At 35.8% G+C, this 27,158-nt stretch overlaps 1 protein-coding gene across 2 annotated transcripts in view; it reads left to right on the top strand.

The window, feature by feature from the left end:
* The window catches only part of Nckap5 (NCK associated protein 5), an 855,349-nt gene that overhangs the window by 242,364 nt on the left and 585,827 nt on the right, over positions 1–27,158 (top strand). For both annotated transcript variants that reach the window (XM_010606203.2, XM_010606202.2), the window contains exon 3: positions 8,706–8,779. In XM_010606203.2, the coding sequence (XP_010604505.1) occupies positions 8,706–8,779 (74 nt within the window). The remainder of the gene's footprint in view (positions 1–8,705; positions 8,780–27,158) is intronic.

The following is a 27,158-nucleotide window of genomic DNA, read 5'->3' as shown; positions in this document are numbered from 1 at the left end:
AGGATTGTTTAGCAAAGCCAGCTGCACAGGATTATGCCTCACAGGGGTGATGTAGCATGGAGATTAATATTTCGGTGTCTGGATTACTAATAGTGGGTCAAACTCTAATAGTTGATGGTTTTCTAGTAAAAGGTAAAAAGAAGGCCTGGAATGGAAGCTTACTCCTGATAGTAAGCCAAAGTAGCAAATGAAGAAATCTAAGATCTCAGCGTGGTAAACTTTCAGAGAACACTAAGAATAAGAGAATATGATTAAAAATGTTAGCCAGGTGATGGGCGAATGGGCTGTTTCAAGTTTTAGCTATTACAAACTGTGCCACTATAAACATAGGTGCATGTATATCATTGTGACATGATTCTTTTAATGCTTTTGGAAAGATACCCAGCAGAGGGATGGCTGGATCAAATGCAACCTCTAGTCCCAGCTCTTTGAGGTATCTCCATATTGATTTCCATAGTGGTTGCACCAGTCTGCACTCTCACCAACAATGGGGAAGGGTTCCTTTCTCCCCACAACCCCACCAACATTTGTTATTGTTTGTTTTCTTGATAGCAGCCATTCTTTGTGGGGTGAGGTGGAATCTCAGTGTTGCTTTCATCTGCATGTCTCAAATGACCAGGGATGTGGAACATTTTTTCATATATTTACTTGCTGCTTTTCCTTCTTTGTCTGAGAAATATCTGTTCATTTCAGATGGCCATTTTTGAATTGGGTCTTTGTATTTGTGGGGGGATGATTGTTTTGAGTTCTTTATATATTCTAGATAAGAGTCCTTTGAGAAGCAGCTGGTAAAAATTTTTTCCCACATTGTAGGTTGTCTCTTAGTTCTGTTGATGGTTTCTTTTGGAACATTACTCAGCCATAAAGAATGAGAAATTAGATTCTTTCATAGGAAAATGGATACATATTGAGGATATACTCCTAAGTGAAATAAGTAAGTCACACACATGTAAATACTGAACAGTTTCTCTGGTGTGAATAAACTGTAATGGTACGTAAGATCCTAATAAGATAATGGGCAATGTGAAATAGGAAGAAAGGGTCTAAAGGTGTAGGGGAAGTGGGAAGGGTAGGGGAAAGGGAATAAGGGAAAAGAAAAAAAAACATGAGAAAGTGAAAAAATGGAAATGAAGTGTTTGTAAAGGGGGAGGGGAGGAGGGGTGAAGGGGGAGGGCAGGGACAAGGGGAAAAAATGAGAACCAAGACCTGTCATGTAAAGGCACGAGATCCCAATGATGAATGTAACTGTACTGTGTACCTAAAATGTACCAGTAAACTCAATGAGGAAAAAAAGAACTCAGGGCTAACAAAGCAGCACAGACACTCCGGATGACATACAAACCCAGGGGCCAGTGAGGGGCCCTGAACTTCCAGGGGCAACGAATGGCAGACCACTTTGTCACATGTAGAACTTGAAGAAACATTCTTTTGATATGATGCCATTAAAGTTGTGCTAACTGATGGAACCTTCCATCCTTCATTCATTTATTCTTTCATCAGATGTTTGCTGAACATGATTTCCTTGAAGGTCCTGGTCTGGGCCTCTGGACCTCTGGAAGGATATATTCAAAGCCTGCAATAAAACATTCATGAACTCATAAAAAAAAAAAATAAATGTTAGCCAGGCACAGTGGCACACATCTGTAATCCCAGCACTCTGCAAGACTGTGGTGGAAAGGTTGCAAATTTGAAACCAGCCCGAGCAACTTAACAAGACCTTGTTTTAAAAGAAAATAAATAAATAAATACATTAAAAAAAGCCCCGAAGGAACTGGCCCTGGAGTCTAGAGCAAGCAAGCAAAATCATGAGGCTCCACCTTGTGGAGGCCATCAGTGGCTCCAATGGAGAAGTTGCTCTGAAAATTTTGCATTTGCTAGAATGAGAATGGGGAGCTAAAGAGGGCTAATGGAAAGATAATGGTGCTGGAATTAATCAGGTGAAAGTAGGACTCCTGAAGTGACTTCTTTGTGATATTTAACATATAAAGATGTCTGTCTCCTTGGAAGAATTTATGTTGGCACAGATGCCAGCTGAAATCGAGTCACCTTACTATTTATTACTTTGCCTGTGTAATTCCCAAAATGAGTGCTTTAGATTTTTACATTTGCCATGCAGATGTACCTTTTCATTAAGATGACGAGGTAATTTTTGGAGGGCACCATTCTTTGTTATGGTAGTTAGTAATTTACTAATTGTGGAGATTCCTGTATCTAATGATGTTTCCGTTGATGTGAACAGCTGGTCTCCTCAGTGTTGCTTCTTTGCCCAGAGGAGAACTGGGAATTCTGCACTAGTAGCCACAAAATTGCTGGCAAGATTTCACAAGCTCTGGCATAAGTAATGCTAATTATAATACAAAGATTACTTGGAGGGATTTGGGATCTCTGTAAGCTTTGATAAAATATTACATTTTAAATACCACTTCAAATGAATAATATGTAAGATTTCTACATAATTAGCATTAATTTAGAATGGGCCTCCCTCAGAACTGACCTATTTCAAACAATAAGAGATTCACATTAAATGCTACATAGATACACAATGTTTGGTATATCTATAACCCTCTAATCACTTTAAAGGTTTTCTTCTAATTGCTCTGAAACATTTGCATTAAAAGAATTAAAAGGCAAACTTCTTGGAATGTATCTCTAAAATGATTCGAATTTGCATAAATTTTGGCTGAGGAACAGACGTCTCTTTAGTGTGTGCCTTTGTAAAATTTTTAAAACATAAATATGACTTGGCGTGACTTGGTGTTCTTCACCTCTTTAACCCAACCTGTGGTGAAATGCTCTCATGACTGACATGGGAAAGAACAGGGGGGTTCATTGTTGCAAATACCAGCTTAGCTTTAAAATAAAAGAAGATTATTTCATTGTGGTGCTTTAGATCTAGCTTTCTGAAATTTAATTATAATCAAATCTCTGTGAACATTATTTTCTGGGACTGTATTTTTCCAAATAACATTCATTGCTTCTTAAATACTAAACATATAGTACTTTTGAGCTATAGAGAAGGGAAAGTGTACATCACAAAATTAAATCAACCCATAAAACTGCCAGTTTTGTGTGCTTTTAAATATTATAGTTTTGAAAATATAACAAAAGAAACTATGATATAGTTTACATTTTGCTTTTATTTAACATTACAACTGAATGTTTTTTCTCTAATATATATCCAGTTTTTAAATAAATATGATTCTTGTAAAGTATGTTTTATTTTAATCATTCCCATATTATTGAAAATAAGGTCAACCCACGTCTTTCACATTTTCACAAATGATCTGAATATCATTTGCTTTAATCTGATTTCCTCAGGATCATTTTTAGAAATATACTGAATCAAAGATACATGGATATTTTAAATTCACTGAAATTGTGTGTATATATGGGCAAAACAACCCTGTATTTAACTTTTTTTATTAAGTCAAGAATGGAACAATCGTTTTTGTGCCTGTGTACAAGGAGTCTTTTGTCTTTTTTCCCTTTGGTCCTCCCTCTGCCTATTTTAAAGATACATAATGTATGTACACATATAAAAAACTATATACTTTGCATCTATCAACATGGACATTTCCTGGGATTTATGCGTGTATTTAATTTTATAACCCAATGATGTTGTGTAGACATGTTTGTCTGACTTAACTTTTTTGAACCTCTTTTTTATATTGTGAATTCCACAACTGTCTTTTGGGTATTTGACACATATATGTACTTTAATTGCTTTAAGATTTTTTTGAATCTATGAATACCTGAGAATGTCTTTCTGTTATTGTGTTATACAAGTGCTATTTGATTGGGATTAATAATATTTAGGGTTTTTCATTATATGTAATTTCAGTGAATACTGATAGTGGCCAGAATCTATAGAGCCAACATTTTAAACTCTGTATTTGGAAAGCTTTGTGCAAGCTTAGAGCCTTTCTTTCCTTCAGTACTTTTCTATTGTTAAATTACTGAAGATTAAGTTTGTCCTCCCAGGATTGTGTGTCTGTGTGTTTTTTTTTTTTTTTCATTGCCAATTCCATTATCTGTATCAGGAAAGCTGAGAGATAATAAAGTTTGCGGTGACAGGGGACATGTATACAGGACAAAGCAATATTTGGGAAGCGTATGTCTCATAGAGCATGTGTTCCAAATAGTGTACAGTGACACCAGGGAGAATGTGGAGATGACTTCTCTTTTATAGCTATGGGAGGCCTAGTCCACTAACTCAGTTGTGCATACATACACTAGTGTATAATGCGTATAGAAATGGAAGAGGGGTGGAGCATGTAAGTGCCTGACCTAGGTTGGGTAGTTTGATTTATTTCCAGATGAGATAGTGAGAAGTACCTTTAACCAATGTAAATATTCCAGTGCCAATAGACCTGTCTTTTCAAAAGCACCATTTTATAGTGGTGAGACTTGCTTCACAGGAAAAATCACAATAAAGGGATAGCAGACTTTAGTTCTATTATTGCTGTTTACATTACCTGGACAATCTTAGCTCATCCAGATGCCTTTTTACTATATTTCATTTCACTATCTTTACTCTTCACCCTGTTATCATCTTAAATCTCATCCTCTTTCCATCTCAGCATATTTAAAGTTTTCTGCACCTGTGTCTAATCATGTCTTCTGGACACTCCTAAACATGAGAAAGCTTTTCATAAAATAAAACATACACGTTTTTCTCCTAAGTTATTATCTGAGTCATTCCATCTTGTGCTTAAGGATGGTATTTTTCCTTTTGTGCTAAAGTAGTTTTTCATGGATTCTAGTCTATATTTTTTTCTGTTTATTCTGAAATTATCTAGCACTCCTCTTTCTCCTTGTGTTTTTGACATTTTGGAATATTCAAGTCTGTGCAATAACCTCCAGGACGCATTTCCTACTAAGGTTCTGGTTGTAGTCACTGAGACTGTTACGTTGTACTTACTAGAGCTACACATGCACTGTGTACCACCTCGAACCCCATAGCTACTAGTCCCCTACCCCATTTCCTCAGTTACTCTCCAAACAGGGACAAAATTGCTGTAAAGAATAATTCTTCCTCAATTCTACAGAATGACAAGGACTCCTCATTAGTTAACTAACTTTTCCAATTCCAAATCTTTCTCATTTCTTGTAGGTAGGCAAAAAAGTAGTTTCATATAACAGAAACTACATGTGAGCTCTCTCTCTCCCTCCCTCCCTCCCTCCCTCTCTCTCTCTCTCCCTCCCCCACCCTCTTTCTCTTCCTCTGTCTTATCATGTACATGAGTGGGATGGGGGGCAGGTAGTATGCATTACCAAATGTCTAAGTCAAGCATAATCATGCAAGAGAGAAAATAAAAATGTAATGGGAGGAGAGAAGGTATAGTCACAGTTTTCTATTATTAAGTTATTTAAAATTTGTAATCATCTTTTTTTTACTTTAATGTAATACAAGTAGATATTAATAAGTAAAATATTTAAAAGCAATCTTCTATAAAAAAACCAAAATTTCATAACAAAATAATTAGAGAATAACAATGGTTAACATACTGTGTCTCATGATTTTAAAAGAATAGCAAAAATGTTCAAGGGGCCAGGATTTAGCTCAGTGGTGCCGTGCCTGCCTCACAAGCTCAAGATCTTGAGTTCAATCCCTAGTACCAGAAAAAAAAAAATGTTATTTAAAGTACAAATCATAGACAAAAAATGATTCTTGTAGTTACTTTAGGGAAATTGGATGAAGATAGCTTAAACTAAAACAGCTATTATTATTATTTGAAATAGCTTTTAAAATACAATCCAGTGACAACTACATTTAATAATTGGAAATCTGAATTATTAATGGTCTCTGACTAACTTCCTAGTCTAATATCCAGCAACTATAATTTAAGAACTTGCTGACATAAAATAGCAAGTCTGCTTTAAAATAAATTAGAAAATAGTTTACTCTGAGACAAAGAAGAGTTGCCATGGATTCAACTTCCCCTAAATGCCATCTTCTGCCATGGAACAGGACACATGAGCTCCTGTGGTCACAGCAGTCAGGGTGGCCTGCTCAGCTGAGGCCAAATGTTCTGCCATATCTGTAATATAGATGCTCCTCAACAGAACTTTAGCTCACAAACTACATACTCAAAAATCCTGATGTTTGGTAATAGAAGAGAAAATAGATAATACTTTCATCTTGTTAAGTGATTGTTCTTTTTGAGAAGTGGTGTATAGTACCCTGAATAAAAGCTTGCTTCATCATTTGGCAGATGTGATGGTATATACTTTCTTAAACCAGGTGACCCTTTTAACACTTCCTTTGATTCTTATTTCTTTCACAAAAATGAAACAATTAGAAATTGGCGAAATTAAATAATTTCCCCAGGGGAATATAGCAAGTAAGATTCAACCTGGATTTGAACCTGTCTCTGATTCAAAGAACATATCAGTTAGTCATCACTATACCTTTCAGAGTCATTCTCTGGGTTGAGCTAAGCAGAATGAATGAAATAACAGATGCATTTGCATTAATTTATACTGCCTTCCAGGGCTTGCGTATGATCTACTTTCTGCCTCTCTCCCTAACTTCACTTTGCCACACCCACCATAGTCTTGTTACCGGTCCTCCACTGGCAGATTTTCTGTTGTTCAAATAGCGCATTTCAGACTTTTGCATGTGCTGATTCCTTTGCCTGCAGTGTTCTGGCTCCTTGTTTCTGTATGCTTACCTCCTCCTTCTCTTCCAGGTCTTAGTTTAAATTTTAGTTTTTATCATTTGTTCAGGATCTTATTACAAAGACTATGTGTGAAATAGCTGTCATTTCAGATCTCTCTTATCACTTGTTTCTTTCACAGCACATACCTGTTCTGAAATCAGTGTGTTCACTATTTGTTTATATCTCACTTGGCAGAATCTAAGATCCTCTGGAGAGTATTTCTCTCCCTCATAGTACTGTATCTACAGAACTTACAGTAACATTTTGCATATCATAGGTGTTTAAAGAATTGTTGAATGAAGGATGGATAAATGACTTTAAGATTTATCTTTATTTGGACACAATGCTTTTCTAACTTTTTCAGTCATATGTACTTAAGAAGTAATATCCTTGGTAATTGGGAGCATTGTAAATCATGATCAACCCTGACCAGGACACTTAAAACTATGTTCTTTGCAACTTCTTGCAACAGTAGAGATGTTTGTTATGGTTTTAACATGCCCAGGAGTCTTGTTTAACTGGTCTGTAGGCACCTAAAAAATGAGTGTTTATTCAAAAGGCATAAAACTCTGTTCTTCTGTAATAGAATATAATGTTTTAACATCACATCTTTTTAGCTAAATGAGGAATTAATTTTAGAATTAGTACACTAAAGTATTTTGAAAAGTTCAAATGGCTTCTTCAAGACTATGTACATAGATCCAGTGTCCAAAAATTCAGGACTCGGTCTTTTCTTTTGTGTTAAACCAACTCCTAGCTCTCCTCCCCCAATTTATAGAGAATATTTCTATAGGAACAATAGATTATATATAAAAGCTAACAATAAATCTGTATTTCAGGAAGAAAAATGTCGATATTAATCAAAGCTCATAATTTATTTTAAATCCACAGAAATAAAAGAGTAGGTTTCATGGGAGGCTTAATGTTGAAATCATTACACACTATTTTAGTCACAGGAATTTGTATTATAGCAGCAGAATTCTGCAGGGAAGATCTTCAAAGCAGAAAGAGAAAGAAATAGCAGATCAGAATGAAACAATTATCATCCAAAATTTAATATTCAGAAATCACAAATTAAAAATCCGATATAATAACCTACATTTTTGTGTATTTCTGTTGTGAAAAATGAATCCTTTTGTTTGAGCTTTTTTCTTGATAATATGATATGATTTACATAAATTACATACACATAGAACTTGAAATATACCATACTTTCTTATGTCTTCCTAAAAGCCAAAGATTTATTTTCTAAAGTAAAAAGAATGTTTTGTGTATATAAAAGTTAAAGAAGGATAGTGGGTGTGCTTATCAGTAGACACAAATGACCATTTAAAAGGAATATATACGATATATATATATATATATATACACACACACACACACACACACACACACACACACTCACATACATATATATATTCCACACTAAATATAAAAAATATACCATACTTTCTTATGTCTTCCTAAAAGCCAAAGATTTATTTTCTAAAGTAAAAAGAATGTTTTGTGTATATAAAAGTTAAAGAAGGATAGTGGGTGTGCTTATCAGTAGACACAAATGACCATTTAAAAGGAATATATATGATATATATATATATATATTTCTATAACTTTTAAAAATAATATTTTTATTTAAAAATTACTGTCACAAAATGAGTAAATTCAAGGCCTTTAGTGTCTATTTATTCTTACTCTTATAAGGTAGGCAGTAATATTGGCTCATTAACTTCTATAGAGAGTACACAGTCTCTGGTGTAGATAAATATGAAATGTAGGCTGTTTTCTGCAAATAGGAGGATTTTTATGCTGACTCAATAAAACTGTCATTTTCTCAGAGATTTGTTCATAAAAAATATCACATAATACGGAGGAAAACAATATTGATCTCCATTGACTATACTTGTAAATCATTGAAGCACAGACTCCTAGCACTCCTTGGAGGGAGACATGATTATCTTGTGGAAAGTATCCCTTGTAAAGGATGGAACCATAGAGTATGTTCACAATTGTAATGAGGTTTTTCTTTGTCTTGTTTTTGTACAGGAATATATGGACTCTAATAAATACATCGAACATTTGCTAACTCAACTTGAGGAGCAACACAGAAGTCTCTGGAGGTAAGTTAAATTCATGTTGTCACCTGTGTGCACAGGTAGCGGTCTCCACTGCTTTGATCTTGATCATGGAGCAGAAGTTGGAAAAAGGCATCTTCTTTTACTTGGTGCCAGGGATACTTCTGTGGTAAAAATTACTAGAGGTTACCTAGAGATTGTCATTCTTTTAGTCAAAGTAAAGGAACAGCGCCAAAATTTGTCGTTGAATCTGTGATCTGCTCAGAGGTAGAACGATGGTAGGAATCCTGAAATTTGTCAAGAAATTAACTTGTTCAGGGCCACATAGCTCACTTACAGAGCGGTGGCACATAGCACACAAATTCTCTGATCCTTGCCTACTTAAAGATTATTTTCTCTAATTAAAAGATAGAACATGTCTACTTAAAAGTTCTACTTCTTTTCATATTAAAAGGGACTACTTTAGAAATGCTGTTGTGTAGATCTCTGATATTTGCTTTTTGTTTTATGTCATGGGTTCTGACTCTAGGTAACAAATGCTATATAAGAATATTTTGCAAGTATATAAGAAATAGAAATTGAAAGCATAAGAGGTCTATCTCCAAGCCACTTACTCGTTACCTAAGGCCTCTGTCATCACACTAACAAGGATGGTTGTGATGTCATTATTTAGATTTTTAGGGTCTATGTGGTCAGGTTGTTTGTAGGGTCTACTTCATGACTTGATTTTTTTCTAAATTCTATACTTCTTAGTTTTTTGAAATATGCCAGGGCTTAATTACAAGATGCTTCACATTATACTATAATTATTTCATATAAGGTCCTGTGTCCCACCAAGGGTCAGGAGACTCCAAACTCTTGGAGGGAGTGTTCTTTCTGTACATGAGATGGTGGGGGAACATTTACTAACTGAGTAACTTTCTTCCCAAACCTCATCTAAACCCATCACTAATGTGGAGGGGTTGGCTCATCTTCATGCACCGTTTTTAAACAAGTTCTGTTTGGAAACTCAAATTCACTATTGCAACGTCAAAATTCATCTTTCCTAAGTAGCTGTAGTTCTTGAGAAACATGCTTAATTTATTTTGCTCATATAATTTTTCTGCTAGAGTACTGATATTTTGTAGTAGTTGTAGAAAATGCTCTGTTTCTATACATAAAAAAATTGCTGGCAGAATGCAACAAATGTTCAATTTTTAAGCTTGCAACTAGCAGACACTGGTTATTTTTATGTTTACTGACAGAATATTTGCTAGCTTTGTTTTTGAGAGCTACGACTTAGTTTCTAATGGCATTTTTAAAACTAATGTATTAATAAAATCTGCATTTACACATTTATGATTGTATGCCTTTTTAATTATATTTTCCATAGGTCTATTAAAACTACTTTTAAAATGATACATAACTGAAATGTAACTTAAACTATGTAAAATATTTTGTTTATTTATCTGGAGATAAAATTACAAAAATATGATGACTGCCAAATGATGAAAGAAATCTAGAATTTAATTTGGTCAGTAAGGGTATCTTAAACACATCATTGTGGAGAAGTGGTGGCTTCACTGGCTCTTTGAACTACTAAAAACGTGCATGGAAAGGCTTTTTTTCTACTTTCTTCAGGTAGCTAATAAAAACCTTTTGGTCTTTTCAGATAAGATTAAATTAAAATCCCATTGCAGGCATAGACTTGACTTAACATAAAGTAAAAGCTCAGAATTTTGTGTGCAATCACTTCTATTTTCCTTTAGAAATGGAATTATTACTGTTAAAGAAGCAAAGCCCTATATACAGTGTTAGAAGATCTAATAAAACAGCTCCATCTGAATAACAATGGAGGGCAATAATGGCATTTGAATGTCAGAGTAACTACCAGTGAGCAAATGGAAATGAGTGGTATTGAAAAGAAAATGAAAACCAATAATAGCAGATTTATATACAATTTATTGAATCATAAAATTACATTTGATTATATTTTGCAAACAGATCCTGACTTGACTGACTTAAAGTGACAGGGCTTATGAGGGTTATTGCAATATCATAACTGTGACTGTAGTCAAATTGTTTTTGGTGAAAAATATGTGAGTAACAGTGAGCAGTGTGAGAAATCCTTTCAGTTATGATTGAGTTTTGTAAATGCTTTATTCATTAAGTTAGGGTAAAATCTATGAGATGTGGAGGATTATGGGAATAATATGGTTTGTACACAAGTACAACTAGATTGCTTACAGTTGAACAAATGTTTGCATAAATTAGTACATACTTATTGGGCTCTTGATTTGTGATTGGTGCAATTATCATGGAGTGGACAATTTGTCACTGCTGCTCTATTATCTGACGGACTTCCATTTCTACTTGGATTAGTATAATTTAAGAGATGAGTTATGAATATCTTACTTCCTTCAATAATAACTGGTCAGGATCAGTTTATGGTCACCACCTTCAAGGACTGATCAAAGCATGTTCTTCTGGTCACTTACTGAATGATAAAAGAGTTAAGCAAATGTTTAGAGAATTGGGTACGAGGATTACAAAGAGTTTCCTTATTTTCATGGAAGGGGCTACTAGTCTTTGGATTTTGGTTGTTTCTCATAGCCTAACCATCTGTTATGACATAAAAATATACTGTAATCACACTCAAGATAACTGGTTATTTTGGGGTCTGTTTAGTATTCTGCTGAAACAGACATATCATCTATGTCTGTTTTCAAATTGCAAAGAAGTTTGTGGAGTTCAAATATAGCTGTCCAGCAGTGAGCATTTAGCTTAACTCTCCTGACACCAACAAATTCTTTCTAAAGAGGTAAACTTCTGTAAATCTATTAAAGAAAAGGATTCTGACTCGTCAATCTAGAACTTAGCCTAAACCCACCCAGACTTATATTTATGTCTTAAGTTTACTCTTATCTCCCTGCTTAATTTAAAAGAAAACAGACATTGGTATAGAAAAAGATTTTATGAACAAAACCTCAGTTGCCTGTGAACTAGCACAAACAGCCAGCAAGTGGGATGTCTTCTTATTAAAAATCCAGTCCAACAATGGGCATCTGAAATTAACAGACATTTTTCAAACAAAGGAGAAATAGCAAATAAACATATGAAAAAATGTTCAACATCACTGGTTATTCGAGAGATGCCAATGAAAACAACAACGTGGATACTGTTAGTATTGAAACACAGCCATAATTTCCTACAACTTTATTTGTTCTGATATATAAATGTAATATTAAAAGGCAAAGACTTTGAACTTTGTGATTTTTATATCATCTGTTACTATTTCTGTTTCAGCTGAAATAAATATGTTGACATTACCTGTTGAGTTACTGGAAAGCTCTTAGGTATTATTAATCACTTCTTCTCACTGATTCTTTGAGGTTTCTTATTATATTTGTTTTATGTAGTTCTACGTTCTACTAAATGTAAGGGTTGTTATTCACCTGTCAGTTCAGACACACCAAGGCAGGAGTCCAAGTCATAACACCTTCAGTCCAATCGTCTTTCCTTTACCATGGTGTAAATGCTGATTCTACTTTATACATGATTTTAACTGTGGCATGAAAAAGTCATTTTTTAAAATTAATTTTATTAGTACATTTAAGGTATACAATGACATTCATCATTGGAAATTTGCACCTTTGCATAATCCATCTTGGTTCTTATTTTTTCCCATTCCCCTGCCCTCCCTTCAACCCCTCCACCCCTCCCTATCTACAAAGACTTTGTTTCCATTTTTCTTTTTCTCATATTAATTCCATTCCCCTCTTTCTTTTGCCCTATCTCTCCCACTTTCCCTTTGCACCTTTTCTTCTTATTTCACATTATTTATTATACCTTTAGTCCTTACTTACACTTTCAGTTTCTCACTTAGAGAAACTAGTTAGTATTTACACATGTCCTATTTATTTCGCTTAAGAGTATAGCCTCAATGTGCATCTATTTAGCTATAAATGTCTCTAGTTTCTCATTCTTTATGGCTGAGTAGTACTCCATTTTATTTAAAACACACACACACACACACACACACACATACACACATTTTCTTTCTCCATTCTCCTCTTGATGGGCAGTTGGGCTGCTTCCAAGTTTTTGCTATTATGAATTGTGCTGCTATGAACATAAGTGCACGTATATCACTGTGGTATGATTCTTTTAATTCTTTAGGGAATTTACCCAGCAGGGGAATCGCTGTGTCAAATGGGACCTCTAATCCTAGTTCTTTGAGGTATCTCCATACTGATTTCCACAGTGGTTGCACCAGTCTACACTCCCACCAGCAGTGGAGCAGGGCTCCTCTTTCCCCACAGCCCCATCAGCATTTGTTATTGGTTAATTTCATGATAGCAGCCATTCTTGGGGTGAGGTGAAATCTGTGTTGTTTGCATTTACATCTCTCAAATGATCAGTGATTTTAAAGATTTTTTCATATGTTTATTTGCTATTTCTCCTTTGTATGAGAAATGTCTGTTTATTTCAGATGCCCATTTTTGGACTGGGACTTAAAATTTGGGAGGTCTGATTTTTTTTTTTAGTTCTTTATATATTCTAGATAGTAGACCTTTGTCTGAGGAAGAGCTGGTGAAAAGTTTTTCCCACCTTGTGCATTGTCTTTTCACACTGTTGGTCATTTTTCTTGCTGTGCAGATGTATTTTAATAAGAAGACATCCCACTTGTTGATTGTTTGTGCTAGTTTACAGGCAACTGAGGTTTTGTTCATAAAATCTTTTCTTACACCAATGTTGAGTTCTATCTAACCTCTTCCAGCTGGTTTAGTGTTTCTGTTTTCATATTTAGATATTTAATCCATTTTGGTTTTAGTTTAGTGTATGGTGAGAGATATAGGTCTAGTTTTGATCTTTGGCAAACTGAAACCCAGTTTTTCCAGCACCATTTATTTAAGAGGCTATCTATCTTTCCTCCAGTGAGGGGTTTTGGTTCCATTGTTGAAAATGAGGTGGCTGAGTGTCTGGAGTTGTTTTTGCATCTTCTAATCTGTTCCACTAGTCCTCAGGTATGTTTCTTTGCAAGCACTATGCTGTTTTTATCACAGTAGCTTTGGATTATAGTGTCAAGTTGGGGATTGTGATCCCCCGTACCTTGTCTTTATTGCCTAGAATTGCTTTTGCAATTCTAGATCTCTTCTTGTTCCAAATGAATTTTTTGATTGTTTTCTCAAGGTCTGTGAGGTATGCTGCTGGGATATCAATTGGGGTTGCATTGAATCTATACAGTAATTTTGGAAGTATATTGATTTTTCCTATGCAGGAGCAAGGGATGTCATTCCATTTTCTGATATCCTTTTAAATATCTTTTTTCAGAGTGCTGTAGTTTTCAGAGTAGAGGTCTTTGATTCATTTCTTTAGGTTGATTCCTAGGTATTTCAATTTTTTGTATGCTATTGTGAAAGGAATTTTTTGCCTGATTTCTCAGTGAGTTTGTTTTTCATGCACAGGAAAGCTATTGATTTTTGTGTGTTGACCTTGTATCCAGCTACTTTACTGAATTTGGTTATGAAGTCTAGAAGACTTTTGGTGGAGTTCTCAGGGACTTCTAAATAGAGTATCATGTCATCTAGAAATAATGACAATTTGACTTGTTCAATTCCTATCTTTATTCCTTTTAGTTCTTTCTCTTGCCTAATTGCTGTTACTAATGTTTCCAAAACTATATTGAACAGGAGTGGTAAAAGTGAACATCTTTGTTTTGTTCCTCATTTTAGTGTGAAGGATTTCAGTTTTTGACCATTTAGAATGATTTTGGCTGTTGGTTTTTCATAAATGGCTTTTATCAGATTGAGGTAGAGGCCATCTATTCTAATGTTTTGGAGAGTTTTTTATCATAAATGCATGTTGGGTTATGTCAAATGCTTTTTCTACATCTGTTGAGATGATCATATGGATGTTTTTTTCTCTTGGTTCAATTAATATATTACATTTATTGATTTGTGTATGTTGAACTATCCCTGCATCCCTGGGATGAATCCTGCTTGGTCAGGGTGTTTAACATTCTTGATGATCTTCTGCATTCTATTTGCCCGTGTCTCATTAAGGATTTTGTGTCTATGTTCATTATTGAGATTGGCCTATAGTTCTCTTTTTCTGTTGTGCTTTCTCTGCTTTGGGGATCATTGTGATGCTTGCTTCCAGGAATGAATTCAGGAATATTGCTTACCTTTCAATTTCATTGAAGAGTTTAAATAGTAGTGGTAGTAGTTCCTTTCTAAATGTCTTGTAGAATTCAGCAGTAAAGCCATCAGGACCCAGGCTTTTTTTAGTTGATAAGTTTTTAATTACGTTTTCAATTCCATTGATTGATATTGGGTTGTTTAGAATTTTTAGGTCATCTTTGTTCAACTTGGGTAATTCATACATATCTAGGAATCTATCCACTTCTTCTGTATGTTCCATTTTTTTGGCATATAGGTTCTCAATGTAGGTTTTGATGGTCCTCTGGATTTCTGCTGGGTCTGCTGTACTTTCACCCTTTTCATTCCTAAGTGCAAGGATATGGGCATGGATTTTGAGAATCAACTCTTGGCTTCATTGATTTTTTTGTATTGTTCTCTTATTCTCCACTGCATTGATTTCTGCCTTGATCTTTATGATTTCCTCCCCTGTATGAGCTTTGGGTTTGTCCTGCTCTTCTTTTTTCTAGAAACTTAAGGTTCAGCATCAGGTTGTATAATTGAGTTCACTCTGTTTTCCTAATATGAGCATTTACTACTATGAATTTCCCTGGTAAAACTGCTCTCATTGTGTCCCATAGCTGCTGATATGTTGTATTGCCATTGTCATTTATTTGTAGGAACTGTCTGATTTCTTCTTTAATTTCCTCTGTGACCCATTGGTTATTCAGAAGTGTTGTTCAATTTCCATGTGCTTATGAAATTCCTGTGGTTTCTTTTTTCTATTGATCTCCAATTTCATCACATTATGATCTGATAATATACAGGGGATAACTTCAATTCCTTTGTACTTACTTAAACATGTTCTATGAGTGAGTATGTGGCTTATTTTGGAAAACAGTCCATGTGCAGCATTAAAGAATGTGTATTCTGATTTTGTGGAGTGGAACACTCTGTAAACAACTGTTAACTTCATTTGTTCAAGAGTTTGATTGAATTCTATTATTTCATTGTTCATTTTTTGTCTGGTTGATCTATTTGTGACAGTGGGATATTGAGGTCCCTCTGCTATTGTATTAGTGCTTATATGATTTTTCATATCCATTAGTATTTGTTTTAAATAGTTGGGTACAGTTGTGTTTGGTAATATATATTAATGATTGTTATCTCTTGTTCTCTTTATAAGGACATAGTATCTTTCTTTGTCTCTCTTACTCAGTGTTGGTTTGAAATCCACTTGATCTGAAAAGAGGATGGCTATACCTGCTTTTATGTGGGGGGGTCCTATTGCATGGAGTATTGTTTTCCATCCTTTAACTTTCAGACTATGAGTTTCTTTTTGAATTGTGTTTCCTGTATGCAACATATTGTTGGATCTTCCTTCTTGACCCATTCTGCCAGTCTATTTCTTTAGATTGGTGAATTAATGCTTAATGCTTATAACTGATATTGATAAGGATAAGTGACTTATCCTAGTCATGACTTTTTCTTTTAGTTGGATTCTCCCCCTTTGTGTTTAATTTCTTGTCATACCTGATGAATTCAATCTGTTGGGATTCCTGGAGTTGTGATCCTCATTTTCCTTTCCTAGGATATTTAAAATTGCTAGGATGTTTAAAATTTTCTGGAGTGCTGCTTTGGTATTCATGAAGCTCCTCAGGTGCTCTTTGCCAAGAAAGTATCTTATTTCTCCATCAATTTTGAAAGATAGTTTTGCAGGATACATCTATCTGTGTTGGAGGTTGTTTGCTTTTATGGCTTGAAATACATCACTCTATGCTCTTTTTGCCTTGTGGGTTTGTGTTGAGAAGTCTGCTCTGATTCTAATGGGATTCCTTTGTATGTGATTTGTATATATATATATATATATATATTTTTCTTTTCTCAGTGCTTGCAGAATTTTGTTCTTCTCTTGGGTTTCTGGAATATTAACTATTATATACCTATGTGTAGTTTTTTTTTATCATGGCTAGTTGGAGTCCTATATGCCTCATTTATCTGTACATCAAGTTCTTTTCCTGTATTTGGGAATTTTTAAATTTTTTTTATGCTGTCTGCATTCTCTCCTATTCATTGACTCCAATCAGTCTTATATTACTTATGTTTGTATCATCTAGCAACTGCTAGATTGATTTCTCACAGTCCCTTAGTTTTTTTAAGAAATTTTTCTTTTCCTGGTCACTAATTGCAATCCTGTCTTCAATATCTGAAATTCTATCTTCGCATTGGCTCTTTCTGCTCTGTAAACTTTCAGTGGAGTTTTTAATCTCCTGGAAATCTATTTGTATCTTTTTAATGAATTCCATTTGTTTCCTATGTTGAGATTCCATTATGTTTCTCAGTTCCTCTATTTTGTTTTTCTGTGTCTGCTCTAAATAATGTTTTGTACTATGGGCACAATCTCTGCTATTATCTGAGAAATTATTTCTGATTTTATTTTTTCCAGGTTCTCTTTTGTTGCCAGTTCAGGGAGTCCAGGTGGTTAAATATCAGATTGTTCCATCTCATTGCCCTTTGGGGTTGCCTTAGGTGATCTGGAAGTCTGGTTTTGAAACTTATTCCCATGTCTTATTTCAACAGATGCAGCCTGCTGTGCCTTTGTTGAGGTTAACAACTCTTTGCTCATCCAGTGGTCTTCAATTCTCAGAAAGCCACTGAGTAGCCTCTACTCTGCTGCTCATCAGTACACCAGTTCCTGGGTTTAGAATGGTGGCCTTTTGAATCCGAGCTAACCTCTTATCTGAGTGGGCTTCTGGCTGGGGACTGTGCACACTTAGGATGGTATCTAGGTTTGCATCTTGCTGGGTCCCCTATTTAACTATTGTCTGGGAGGGCCTTTGTGTACCCCAGTTCCTGTTGTCTGCATAGGCTTCTGGCTAGCGTCTCTTGCCCACTTATCACTGGCATCAGGGTGATCCTCTGGCTATTGCTTGTATGTCTGTGTAGTTCTTTTCCAGGTGGACCATTGGCTGTGGCAGATGGTATGGCGGGCCTCTGCCTGAAGCTTGTGTGCCATAAATATTCATGAATTTTATTTGTATTTTCCATCCACTTGCCAATATCATCTCCTAGTTGTAGAACCAAAAATGTCTCTAGAAAAGGTGTAGGGAAAGTGGGAAGGGTAGGGGATAGGTAATAAGGGAAAAGAAAAAACTATGAGACAATGAAAAACTGGAAATAAAGTGTTTGTAAATGGGGAGGGCAGGAGGGGGTGAAGGGAGGGCAGGGACAAGGGGAAAAACTGAGAACCAAGACCTGTCATGTAAAGGTACAAGATCCCAATAATGAATGTAACTGTATTGTATACCTAAAATGTACCAATAAACTCAATTTAAAAAATGTCTCTAGACATTTTCCAAGTGTTCCCTAGCAGAAAAAAATCATCTCCTTTCTTTGTAGAGAACAGGGCTCTAAATAAATCATTTATTCAAGCATTTTCCTAGGAATATTCTAAGAAGACACTCATTATCAGGTCATTAAGTAACACATATTTTTAAATGAAAGTATGCAATAGCCAAACAAATTTGAAAACTACTAGGTAAAGCCTGGTTTTAAATTTTTAAATTGGAGAACATCTCAGAGTCACAGATATTGCTAATATATGCTATGCATGCACAAATATTGGATATAAAATATAAAATTTTGACTTTCTAAAAATGTTCCTTAATTCTTCCTATCTTAGAGCATGTATTGTAACTAAGGTTCCAAGCACAACATTCCTTGGAAATGGTGATCTATGTATTTAACATCCAAATATACAACACACATGACTTGAACCTCCCTCCTCTCCCACTCTGCTGACAGTGTGTTGGATGAATTGGTGCCAAGAGTCTAGGTTGTGGGTAAAAGGGGAAAGGCAGTATTGATAGGGAAAACTTTAATAGTGAAAACTTAGGAAATGTTACAATATAAGATAACTTCTGCCCCTCAATCTGGTTAGTTCAGAATCTGTAAGTGAAAAGAACCATTGTTAGCTTTGTTGACCAAACAAGCTCCCTTCCCTGTGGCTAGGATAGGTAACTGAATAAATCTTAAAGGTAACTTCCCTGACTAAGAACTGTATCTGGGTTGAAATTCAACTGCCTTGTTATCATGTTTTGGGTAGCAGCAATGTGAGCTGTGAAAATGCAGTGTAAGCAACTGAGTAAGATCAGAGCTGTAAAACCCTATAAAAGAAGGAGTTGTAACCCAATGGGGAGCTGATCAGGGCACCCCATTAGGTGTCATTGGTCCCCATCTATGGAGTAAACTTTTTCATTTTACTTCCATTCTGCTGCCTCTCTGTGTGTCACTTGTCAATTCGTACCATAACAGTATGTGAATGACCAGTTCCAAGTCTTCTGTTACTTTCCTGAGGGGAAGCTCCAGCCTCTGGTTCCAAGAATGTGTAAATTATTGATCACAAATTGTTTGCCCCAGTAAAGTACTTCACTCCTGCTTCCCAAGGGGGAGAGATGATGGTTTGCTACAACACTAAGAGGAATAAAACACATAGAGAATATGCATAGTTATTTTGTTGGAAGAAGAACCTATAGGGCTCATCCCTTCCAACCATACAACAATTTCAGTATATCCAACATTTTTTACTTTGTTTTCTGGCTTGCATATAAATTTTATGCTAAGAAAAAATAGTTTAAATTAATAAAAACTGCTTTCTTTCCTAGTATGATTCAAATGTCACTTATCTATTATGAATATTAAAATAAAATGATGCTCTCAGTATTCATTCATGTTCTACACAATCTTGACACATTTATTTATCTTTTGGTAAAGGTTACAGGCATCAGTACCTCTAAAGTTCCTCTAAGGAAAGAATTCTCTTACACACATGTAAAAAGAATATCACTTTATACACACACACACACACACACACCACTTTTACACTCATTGTGTGGAATGAAAAAAATACTTTGCTAATGTGTCATCTGGACATTTCTTACAGTTTTAAAACAGGTAAGAAATAAAAGTTGATACAACAAGGTGAATAGCATCAGGCTCAGAATATCCTAGTCTCTGAGATTTATCTTCTATGCCTTCTATGCATTTTGAATCCTAGGATCCTTTATCCAGGCTTCTGAAAAATTAGCATGCCTCTATCCTCATGGGGTTAATTTATGTAGACTAAGGAGATGCTGAGTATTAAACAGGTTGCCTTTGCTGTAATTATAGACCTCCACTGGGAGATTTTAATTGGCAACAAGTAAAATTGCTCTGCATGAATTCTTAATGGTGGACACTGAATAAAATAAGAACTATGATTTGTTTAAATCCCTTTCAAGAGAAAAAGAGGCTATCTCTGGGGTTTAGAATGTGTAGCAAACAAAGAGAGAGCTCAGCGCTCTGTAATGGCAATCAAAGCTCTGAAGGCAAAACATCACACTATGCCAACTCAGTAAGGGCACTTGTTTCCCACTCTGTATCCCTCCACTGAGGTGAAAAGAGACCAGGGCTGGCAAGTTTTGCATTATCTACTCCTCTCAACCCTGGGGCTGAATTTCTAAATCATAGCTGTGTTCTGGTGAATTTGCAAGCCCCAGGACCACTCTGGAAACCCATCAATGTCATTCCCCAATTACGCACCAGGGGTTATTTCAGAAATGCAGACAGCCCCAGACCCCTGCCAGGATAAGTCTGGCCTCAGAGCCATGCCCTCTGCCCAGGACAAAGAGGAATAAATCAGGGCTCTGAAAATTGGAAACTGGCACATGCTTCAGTGATTTTGTCATCCCTGGGCAGTAGTAGGGAGGGCCTTGGGCTGAACTGTATACCAAGAACTACTTCCTGTAGACAGTTGATATTACTATAGAGGGGCAATGGAGTCTTCAGGCTTCTGCTCATGGCTCTGAAACCCTGAATAAAGTACCTTCACTGACTTTCAAGTGACTTTCGCTCTGCAATGGAAGGGGCTGGTAGAACTAAACCCAGAGAGGCATCTGAATTATTTAAAACAGAAATTACCTAGGTTCATATATGACTTTGCACCTTGTAATCAATGTACAGTTATTTATCTATGATCTGCATCTGTTTAAGGGGTTCCTAGCATTTGAACCCAAGTCTTTGGAACAAAAAGACACCACAGAGCCAGGGTGAAAATCTTCACCAAGTTGATATCCATGATTTTCTAACTCATATCAAACACGTCCACCTTTCTTTCCTTAAAAGGCAACACTAAACCATCAGAGAATATACAATTATTCTGTTTAAACTCACAATTGTGTAAAATAGACTGTGAAAAACTCTATGGGTTTTATCTTTTTTCCTTAACTCCAAATTTCATGTGCAAGAACAATTTACATATACTTACCAAGACTGTACCACCAGGGCTAACGGCGTCAGAACTATAAAAACACATTTTATTAGACTCTGTCTGAAGTTCAAAGAAGGCTTCCCAGAGGAGTCAGCATTGTGATCCAGTTCTTGAGAAGAGCAGATTTGGTGGACTATGAGCCAGTGACGAGGCAGTTGTTGAACAAATTGAACTTGAATTTGCCTTGAGATTTTAGGGCTCAACTCTATAGAGGGTGATGAGAAACTGAGGTTATAAAATTTTTTATAGTTAATCCAATAAACCCCAGTATATACTAGGTTAACGTTTAGAAATATAAAATGCCACTTAATGTAACTAGGAAAATCTCTGCGCTTTAAAGATTTATTCACTGTGGTCACAGAGAGCTTCCTTTTTAAAAATGTTCTATTTATTCATTTGTATTAGTATATGTTTACAGTACATAACAAACACATTCATCATTGGAACTAGTATATACACATATCACATTTTGATCCTTTTTTACTTTCTTTTCCTCCTGTGTGTCTCCCTCCTATACCCTTTCTGTTCCCACAGAGTCCATAATTTTTCACAAAGATGATTTCCAAATTGTACATCTAGTTTAAACATGCTTATGTTCTTCAAGAAACACTCCAAAAGTTCTAAAAACTACAAAGCTAATAGGATTTGGGAGTCACTCAGAGAAACTTACCATTATTTAATCTGAAGTCATTTAGCTTAATACTCACTTGTTATTTTTAGATCCATGCTTATCTTAATATGAGTGTCAGGAACCTAATGTGATTTATCTATCTGAAAATAAAGAGCCTTAAGCAAAAGGCATCTTGTAGATTTATTTGGGGGTAATAAATATCACAAATATTTCCTACTAAGTTGAAAGAAAAACAGCAGCAGGCAGCAGTATAAATGATCCACTTGACACAAATGTGTGTAGCAAGGCAAAATGCCTTTTTTTAATTAGGAAGGAGAAACGAAATGGGTAAATTACCATAGTCTTCTATTTTATTTTAATGGAAAAATTCATTAATTCGACAATGTTTGAACATACTAGTCTTTTTATTTTGGGTGGGATTGATAGGCTATAGCTGTACATCTCTATATTTGAGTAGCTCTGCACTTCAAGAAGGGTACTTTTTTCCTTAAGCCCCATACCTGTTCTTTTTTCAGCTTTCCATATTTAGAGGCCTGGCAGGGAATTCTAGTATCTACCTCCACCCCCAACACTGGGGGAGGGATCTGGCCTCTTAGAAAAGAGAGAAAACGAGGTGCATTTTCTTTCCTTGATTACTTTAAATGGAGTGCACTGGATAAGTGCATATCACAAATTAGACCTGATCCTAACCCAAAAGAAAGGTGACCTGGATCAAGGAGTCAGGACCAAATTGCTGAAATTGGAAAGTGGTTGGTAAAGTAATAGTCCATATATCTCAAGAATGAGAAAATTTCTAAATGCAAGTGTCTGTTGAAGGACTGGCTAAAATTGGCACCGTGTGGCTTGGTTCCTGGCCAGACATCTTCATTTGCTCCTCAGGCTTTGCCTTATTTTGAACACCCAGGAATTAGATTATAGATGGAGTCTCCATGATGATAATTGATTTTTACCAGATCTAAAGTTTTGCCTGAGATAAGGTTAAAGGTACTTTAGCCCTCACCTGTGTGCTTCCGCATTGGTTGTGTTTTACCATATTAGCGATCTCTCACTTAGACACCAGGGCTGCTCTGCTTTGCTATGATGCTTCAGAATAACACTTCAACATGTAACTGCAACTCTGTCTGACCCTCCCTGGCCTCTATACAAGTTCCAGCAACGTGGAATTCAATGATACTAAGTTTTCCAATTACCTTTTGAGGCAGAGTCTTGTATCCATGGCCTCTTTGTCCTGTAAGACCACATCTTCTCTGTCCTCATGTTTCCTATAGTGTTTAGCATAAAACACAAAAAACTTCAATGGTGAGTGTTCACTTATCTTGAAAGCACAGAGACAATGGAAGTATGTTTTACCCATTTGTGTCCGAAGTGATGTGGCACATTATGCATGCTCAGAAGACTTCTACACTGTAGGAACCCATGACAGTTCAGGGAGGAAAGTTAGTAGACCCTTTCGCTTATTAGGCATAAACCCACTTTTATTTCTCAATCCGTGTAAGAAAAGTCAAGCAAGCATAGCAGAAAGTGATATGTGTCACTGAATGCAATTGCTAAATGGAATCCACAATTTCAAGATAAATTTAGTAAGTTAAAGACTGTGATATTTGGCTGGGCGTGGTGGTGCATGCCTGTAATCCTAGCACTTGAGAGGCTGAGGCAGGAGGATTTCTGTGAGTATGAGACCAGCCTGGGCTACATAGTGAGTTCTAGGTCAGTCTCAACTACATAGTAAAACCCTGTCTCAAAAAAAAAAAAAATTGTGATATTTAAGGAATATGTAAATCCTGTTAGTGGTACACAAGGCCAGTAAAAATACTTGTTTCCCTGCCTTCATGTATCTTTGAAAATTCAATCACAAAGTTTTAAGGTATATAATGTCTAATCATATCTTTCCATATCATGATAAAGGCCCCAATATCAATGAATCCTTATAGGTTTATATATGTGTGTGTATATATATATATATATGTGTGTGTGTGTGTGTGTGTGTGTGTGTGTGTGTGTGTGTGTGTGTCTATATATGTATGTATATATATACATATATAGACACATATAATTAATTGATATAAATATATATACACACACACACAATTATATAGCAGTATTAGTCAAATGTGTATTTCTATCCCACCATCTTATTCCACTAATCTATCAATTGTGATCTTGAACTACAAACAATCTTATGAAAAAAAAGACAAAAGAATAACTCATGATTTTAAAAGACAATTTATCATAGGTTTTGAAAAAAATCCATATAAAAATTAATGGCTTAAATATGCATATTTTTATGCCCCCACTTTGAATAACATGAGCTAAAGAAAAATTGTAGGCATATTTTTTATTTTACTTTTTATTTCTAATTGAGCTTATTGGTATATTCTAGGTATACAGTACAGTTACAATCATCATTGGGATCTTGTACCTTTACGTGACAGGTCTTGGTTCTCATTTTTCCCCCTTGTCCCTGCCCTCCCTTCAGCCCCTCCTCCCCTCCCCATTTACAAACACTTTAATTCCATTTTTCATTTTCTCACATTTTTTTCTTTTCCCTTATTCCCCTTCCCTAACACTTCCCACTTACCCTACACCTTTAGCCCCTTTCTTCCTATTTCACATTGTTAATTATCCCATTAGGATCTTGAGTACTATTATAGTTTTTGTAGGCATATTTATCGTGTTATTTTTACAAACAAAATTAGGGCATAACCTAGAAGACTGGAAAGGGGATACATAGGGAGGAAGGCCTGAGAACTTCGCTAAGACTATATTACCATGGATAACAATGATACCCACTGTCAAAGGGAGGATGAGCTTTCAAAGGATTAATGGCAACAAGGACAGTAGAAAAAAGTCAAACAGTCAAAGAGAAGATCCGACCGCTAAGAGTAAATTATTTTATTAGCTTCTTCAGATAACCTAATTATAAGGGATACTTTTTCTCTTTATCCCTTAAAATATTAGTGATGTGTACATCCAGTAGGGGCTGGTATATAGTGACACGCCAGTACAATCACAGGTGCATTCTGATTATTTGGTGACTGTACCACACTGTTGGTAAATTTTCAAAACTATCTGCCCTGATTCATCCTTGAAATGTGGAGTTGAGGTCCTGATTCTGCCACTTACCATGTGGCCCTGCAAAAGCCGTCTAGGCATTTTAGGCCTTCATTTCTGGTTGGACCAGAAAAGCTTGAGATAAGTGATTTCAGTAGTTATCCTTTAAAGAGTTAATAATCTCTAATCTTTACAGATTTAGGCAGGTCAGTTGAAGTGTTGAGTGATAAAGACAGAAGTGAGAGATACATAAAATCACCAAGAATTGGAGGTGCAGTTTCCCTTCTTGAAAGTAGGCACAAACTAATATTTTCATGAACTATACTCTCTCTCTCTCTTCGGCTGTTTCCTGGCCTTAATGCTTTCAGAGATAATAAAACAACATGCACCAGAGCAAGGTCAGAATCTATGACCACTTTGAAAAAGTTTTCCAGGAAATTGTTCTATTGAATAATGCTTAAGTCTCCCTAGAAGTTATGAGCACAGCATGGCGAAAAAAAAGTAAATTGTGTGATATTAAAAAAAAAATCAGCAGCAGCCACTCTGGGGTTATGGTCCCTATTAAGGAAATTACATTGTGTGACTCTGCCTGTTCAGTATTCTCTAGAAATTCACAGACTCACTGGCTAATCGAAAGCCAAATGTATATTTACTGGGACATATCCACTTGTATCATTTAATAGACTTCACTGTTCCTAGCTTTGAAAATAGAAATGTGAATGGGGTCAATTGCAGAAGGCCGCTCTAACATTCTTTTATATCACAGCTGAGCAAATGTTCTCATAGTCAGATCAGATACACACTTTAAGACTTTCGGTGTTGAGACCATTGCCCCCAAGATGATATAATTTGAAATGTACCAAAAGTCATATCTATGCAAAAATTTTTGTCCCACTGGACTGCCTGAATTTCCCTCGCTCAGAATAAAAGAAATTACTTATCTAGGAAATCACCCCTGAAACCTGCAGTTGCCTCTTTTAGCTCTTCCTAGTATCCTATCAAGGATTAGTCTGAAAAATTATTACCTATGGCAATCTGAATTTTTTTTTACAAAAGCACTTAAGATGGGCAAAAGGAAGTTGTATTTGAAACATTACAGTACAAATTTAAATATTATAGTATTTCTATTTCCAATCATGTATGACCTTACCAACCATGACTTCTTTATTACTTGTTATTTCTACACATGCCCCTCTTTACCCTCTCAATTTCAAACAGAGGAGTCCTGTCTCTCTTTCAACAAGCATCTCAGATTCCTCTGCTCCATGTCTCCTCAGGTGGATTTTTAATCCCACCTGATCTCTATTCTTCTACACCCCTGAACTTGAGACTATGTGTACAATATATTAAAAGCTCCAAAATTTTTCCATGGACCTTAGTTTCTGCTTTACTTTCCCATTGCTGGGAGAAAATATCCAACACCTATAAATGAAAGGAGGGGAAATTATTTTTGGCTCACAGTTTTCAGAGGATTTGATTCACAGTCAGTTGGCTCCAAGGCAGAAACAATACAGGAGAGGAAAGAAGCTTGCCCTGTGGTAGCCAAGAAACAGAGAGAGAAGGGAGGAACTGGGGATAAGAATACACCCTTTCTGATCATATCCCCAGTAACCTGCCTCTTTTGGTCAGGCTCCGTTTCGTAGCACGTGAAGACTATAACAATTAGCTAATGTATTTTGTCCTTGAAAAGGGAAATTTAAAATTCTATATAGTAATCTTGCTGGTTAAATCATATCAAGTGTATTTATTTCGGATATCAGTTGAAGATAACTACAAACCGAAGAATGTCCACCAGCCCTCTGAATAAAATGATACGAGATGCAGAATGCTAAATTAATAATGTTGCCAAGGAATTGAACGTCTTTACTTTGGCAAATAAAGGACAAAGGCGTGGGATGATAATTGTTCAAAAAGTGAAACCAGTTGTCTCGTGGAGAAAGGATTAGAAGCCTCTGGGATATTCTGGAGGACAGAACTCGTAACCAGTTGTCTAGTTAGTCTGTTTCCTGTTGCTATACTAGAATATCTGGGACTTGGCGATTTATAAAGGAAAAATATTTACTTAGCTCACAATTCTACAGGCTGAACAATAGGTTCTCCCCAACCATGGTGCTAGGGATCAAACCCTCAAACCTGGGGCCTCAAACATGCTAATTATTTGCTATACCACCAAGCCACACCCACAGCCCAGACTCTGGAGGATAGAAATCCAAGATCAAACAGCTGCAGGGGGAAGGTATCATGATGTGTCATAACCTGGTGCAAAAAGAGAAGGGCAAGCATGTACATGCAGAGAGGAGAGAACATGAGCGGTGG

The sequence above is a fragment of the Fukomys damarensis genome, unplaced genomic scaffold (genome assembly GCF_012274545.1).
Source record: "Fukomys damarensis isolate Sample0158 unplaced genomic scaffold, DMR_v1.0_HiC HiC_scaffold_29, whole genome shotgun sequence".
Taxonomy (NCBI): domain Eukaryota; kingdom Metazoa; phylum Chordata; class Mammalia; order Rodentia; family Bathyergidae; genus Fukomys; species Fukomys damarensis.
This window is presented reverse-complemented; position numbering and strand designations above follow the sequence as displayed.